Source organism: Pteropus vampyrus, unplaced genomic scaffold (assembly GCF_000151845.1).
Source record: "Pteropus vampyrus isolate Shadow unplaced genomic scaffold, Pvam_2.0 Scaffold34, whole genome shotgun sequence".
Lineage (NCBI taxonomy): Eukaryota > Metazoa > Chordata > Mammalia > Chiroptera > Pteropodidae > Pteropus > Pteropus vampyrus.
Genome location: NW_011888815.1, coordinates 676,673 through 681,685, shown reverse-complemented (window position 1 = coordinate 681,685; position 5,013 = coordinate 676,673). Strand labels below are relative to the sequence as shown.

At 48.9% G+C, this 5,013-nt stretch overlaps 1 protein-coding gene across 1 annotated transcript in view; it reads left to right on the top strand.

Annotated features, from left to right (window-relative positions):
• AGBL1 (ATP/GTP binding protein like 1) overlaps positions 1–5,013 on the top strand; it is a 545,529-nt gene that overhangs the window by 250,583 nt on the left and 289,933 nt on the right. Inside the window, exon 7 of the mRNA XM_023529006.1 lies at positions 831–1,039. Coding sequence (XP_023384774.1) covers positions 831–1,039 — 209 coding nt within the window. The remainder of the gene's footprint in view (positions 1–830; positions 1,040–5,013) is intronic.

The window sequence follows — 5,013 nt, the reverse complement described above, 5'->3', positions numbered from 1 at the left end:
TTACTCAACCCTGTGACAGTGTTCTAAGCCCACTGAGAGTTAGGAAAAAAAGAATGGAAATCTGGTGGAAATTTCCCTCTCTCTCTCTCTCTCTCTCTCGCTCTCTCTCTCTCTCTCTCTCAATCTCTCTCTCAATCTCTCTCTCTCTCCACCCCCCTGCCACATACACTATATTACAATTTTTATCTGAACTATTTCAGAATAAGTTGCCGATATTTCCATACTCTAATACTCCAAGTCTGAATTTCCTAAAAACAATGATAGTCTCTTATATAACCACAGTTTATCAAAATTAATGTACATTGATACAATACTATTAGTTAATCTACAGATCTTACTTCAAATTTTACAAATTGCCTTTTGTAGCAAGAGGAAAACAAAATGCTTTCTGGCCCAGGGTCTAAATTATAATTATGTACTGTTCTTGAGTGTCATGTCTTCTTCATCTCCTTTAGCTCATTTCCTGTCATTTTTTTCTTTTTGTTTGCCTCTCACGACCCGGACATTTTTGAAGAGTATAGATCAGATGTTTTGTAGCATGTCCCTCATTTGAAGTTTGCTGATCTTCCTCGTGGTTGAATTCAGATGACGTATTTTTGGCAAGAACACCATTCAAAGTGGTGCTCTTTCTTTCTCGGTGCATTATGTCTGATGACGTTGACTTTGATCGTTCGCTAAAGGTGGCACCTGTCAGTTTTCTTCACCAGAAAGTAACTGTTATTCCCTTTATAACTAATAGCTGCCACGTGGGAGGTGCACTGGGACATCGTCGGGCAGGTGCTTCCAAGGCAGCCCTCGACTGACGACGTTGCCTTCCCCATTGGTTTCAGGGTCTAACAGCCGCAGGGCGGTGAACAGAGGCTACGTCACCAGCTTGCTCAGGCTACATCAGGACTGGCACAGCCACGACACGGCCAATACCTACGTGCTGATCCGTCGGGCGCTTCTGCTTTGCCTGAGGCACATCACCACCCTCCGGTCCGGCAGGGAGGCCTTCCTGGCAGCTCAGGGCATGGAGATTCTCTTCAGCCTCACACAGGTAATCAGCATGGGGAGTCAGCGCCTCTGTCCTGGGTGACATCCGAGTGATTCCTGAAGGCTATCATTTATGAATCATCCTAAGCAGAGGTGGAGACACCATACATTTCTTGCTGTCTGCCTTGGGCAGATGTTCTGCATTCAAATTCTCATGCATTCATTCATGCACACCTTGATCGATTCATTTATTCGATACATGGTTGTTGGGTCCACCCTGTGGTTAAATTCAGATTATGCATTTTCAGCAAGAATACCATTCAAAGTGGTGCCTTCCGCCAGTGGTGCCTAAAGCTGGAGAAACTGGGTTCAAATCCCAGCCCTAGCACCTACCGCTGTGGGTCTTCGAAGCCACCCAAATTCTCTGGGCCTCAAGTCTCTTAAAAAGAGTGAAAATAATAAAATATGGTTGTTGTGTAGCCTGAGTCAGTTAACGTGGAGAAATCTTAGCCTCAGCAGAGTGCTCGCCATGACTTCACGGCTCTGAGCAGTTACGGGAATAATCAGCCCTGTGGAATCTACTGGGTATTTCGACAGACGAGCCCCCCTAGCTTGTGGGTCTAGCATCCTAGCGGGGAGTCAGACATGAAGGAAGCAAAGAACTTCGTGGGGACAGTAATTTCATATTGCTCAGTAATGGAAGGTCAAAGGTCTGCAGGGACACCGCGGGTGGAAGGAGAAGGTGCTCTGTCAGAAGGGTCCTGTCTTCTCCGAGCAGGTGACACCAAAGCTGAGACCTGAATTATTACGGAGCTGGTCATGCAAGTGTAAGAGGAAGAGCATCTCGGGCAAAGGGAATAGCACCTGTAAGGGCTGTTATTGATCAGCATCCTGGCAGATTCTGCATGTACAGTTTCCTGGATTTCAATCCAAAGAACGCATTCCTTACTTTCCCTCGATTACGGCTCATTTGAAGCCTGTGAAAGGCCACGTATAGCCTCTGTATCGACGATGCGACATCTCCCCAGTATCCACCATCTGCTCCCCCACCTTCTCCTGGAACCAAGTTCGCCACGTTTCACATGCATTATGTTCCTTGCTGTCCTTATATCAGCCAGTCTCTGTTCTCTTTTCATCATTCTTTCTGCTTTTTTCCGGACAACCTGCAATTTTTCTCTCCCCGAGTATATCCGAGATAATGAAGCAGTGAACGAGACTGCTGTTTTCCAACCGTGCTGCTGGTAGACTTTTCACATTAAAAAAAAAAAATAGCATGTTCCCCCTCCTCTAAACAATAACGCAATGCCGAGCTGCAAACCAACATCTCATTTTCCGTCTGCTATCAGCTCTGGGTTTCTCTCCATCATTACGGCTTTTGGAATTTCTCAGTCATGAAATAGCCGCATTCTACATTCGATGCCTCTGGATGAGGAAGTGCTTCTGAATTTTTCCAAGATTCATCATACTTTGTAGACTCGGGTCCCCACGTCTCTCTTCTCTCCCCGGCCTGGTGGCGTTCCCCGCGCCCCCCACTCCCCCGCCCCCGAACCGCTGATGCCAAACAGCCCCCCATCTCCGGCTCACGAGCTTCAGCCAGCTCCTCCGCCCTCTGCATCGTTGGCTGTTCCTCTGTTTGATGTTGAAAAACCAGTTCAAAGGGCAGTAAAGGAAGAGGATGTCGGTCCCAGAGGTCCATGTCTGCGATGAGAAGAAAGGAGAAAAAAGATCATTCGAGCAAGATCTTCAAAGCAGGTCCTCAGAAGGTCATTGGAAGACCTCGACGGCTCAACTCAGCGAACTTACAAGAGCCCAGCCTCCCGCTCCTGCTGGGAAGGGAAGCAGGTGTGAGCAGAGGCAGAATCTGCCCTTCCTGGCCAGAGTTCCTTAGCTGGAGGGCCTCCCTGCACCTGGCCGTGAGCACAGATGCCATCGTAACCGTGCTGGACTGCCAGCTGGCCGTCCATCCTCTTTTCCACCAGAGAAGGCTCGCGCGTCACAGGATGGCCAGCTTGGGGACCTTGGCTCTATGATGTCATTTCAGTGGCTATGGCAGATTATGTATGCTGCCGCTGATGGTGATGATGAGGAGGAGGAGGAGAGATTTGTATTGAGCACTTGCTGTGGCCTAGGGCGGGCTTAACAGTTTACACAGACTGTCTGAATTCAGTGTTTTAAAGGATTCAAAACCAGTGGTCTCACTCAAAATCCATGCTTCTGTCCACCTCCCCAGCAGTTCTCCAGGTTGAGCATGTGTCACAGTCACCTGGAGGGCTGCAAGGGCTCCGTCCTCGGAGCCTCTGGTTCTGTAGGTTTGGGGTGGGGCCTGAGACGTTGTATTCCTGACGAGTTTCTAAGTGATGCTGATGCTGTCGGTCTGGGTAGCAGACTTTGAAAACCACTGTCCTGTGCTATTTTCCTCTGAGTCGGCGACGCCGCCTTTGGTGTTTCTGACGGGATTACAAACCTACTGCACAGAAGAGTGACTGAGAAAGAACCATTTTCGAGTCCTTCCCACAGCCTTTGTCCATCACATTGTTCTCTGCCTTTCTGCTGACTGAGGCCACTGCTTGCAGCGCCCCTCTGTCGGTGACCCCACCTCTTCGTTTCCTGGGTCACGCGTTCTCGCATCCCTTAAACGCCGAGAGAACCCTATTGTCCAGAAAGCAGCAGGGCGCTGCGTGATGTAAGGGGGTCGTGCTGGAGCTTTCTCTGAGGAAGTGGGGAGAAGGAAGGATGGCAATTGGAAGGTAGGGTTGAAAAAGAGCTCCCCCAAGCATGCCCTGAGACAGTCTGAGGTAGTTATCAGTTTGGAGGAACGGGTAATTGCAGACCGACTCTGTACCTCCTAAGACCGGAGCCCAGCGTGTGCTCTCAGATCCTCTCAGAAAGGGTCAGCCTCCTGTTTCTTCTTGCTTCCTGCTCAGTTCGCTCCTCTTCCAGACACTGATACTTTTCACTAAGCGCTCCACATCATCCGACGGGTCTCAGGGGTGAAATCGCCTCACGTCATTCATTTTCCACCGACAGCGTCTCCTGCTGTTGGTTCAGGACCCCTGGTTGGGACCGTTCGAGCACACAGAAGTGGGGAGAGCATCCTCGATCGTGTGAAGACATTTCTGTTTTGAAGGTGGACTGACTTTTATCCTATTTTAGAGTCATGTGGGGAGCTTCCCTGGACTTCATGTCTGAATTTCTATTTTTTTTTTTCCTCCGTGTTCTTTCGCATGGAACTACTTATAACGCGGCCCTGAAGATGACATGGTTTGAGCTCATCAGAGACAGCCGCTCTGCCCGGCGGCAGGTTCTCGGCACCCTCATACCTCCTGTTGGCCTCAGAGCTTGCTGGAAGGTCCTTAGGGATCTCAAACTAGAGGCTCACACGGGTCAGCTTTCTGTACCGAGTCAGTGGACAAAACATTTACTAAGAGACTGAAGAAAATGACCATTATTTTTGCCAGAAAGATAACCCAACTCCTCCCAACTGTCTCTCTCAATTTAGTAAACTTGTCCTCACCTTTTTTCACAGGGTCTGAAAAGAAGAGTCTTGTCATGCTCCGTCGATATCACAATGTGACATCTGCGGACTGGGTTTTTTTTTTTGTTTCGGGTTGGCACCAAGAGGGATCGACGCTCTGGGCACCAAGGAGAGACATGTTATTCAATTTAGGTGCTGGGATTCACTCAGTCTCTTCTGCAGATTTCATATTTTATTCTTTTCCCTTTGTATTTTTCTCTTTGGATAACAGCTGAAAGAGTAAAGTAAGACTTCCCTCGGTTCGGCTGCTCACTCTCTAGGCCGTCACTTACCGTGACACACGGCCGGCTGAAGGAAGACGCCCACCTCCGCCTCTTCCCCCAGCCACCCTGGACTTCATCTCCCCTAAGGAGACCTGCAGCCTCCCTTGAAAGACTTTCAAGTCTATTTTCAGACTAAATTTATTCCAATGATCTATGAGCTGTGAAAGAGAAATAAAAATTCAGCTTGCACACCAGACCAAAGCCGAGTCTACGTGAGACACCATTCTCCATCAGAAGGCT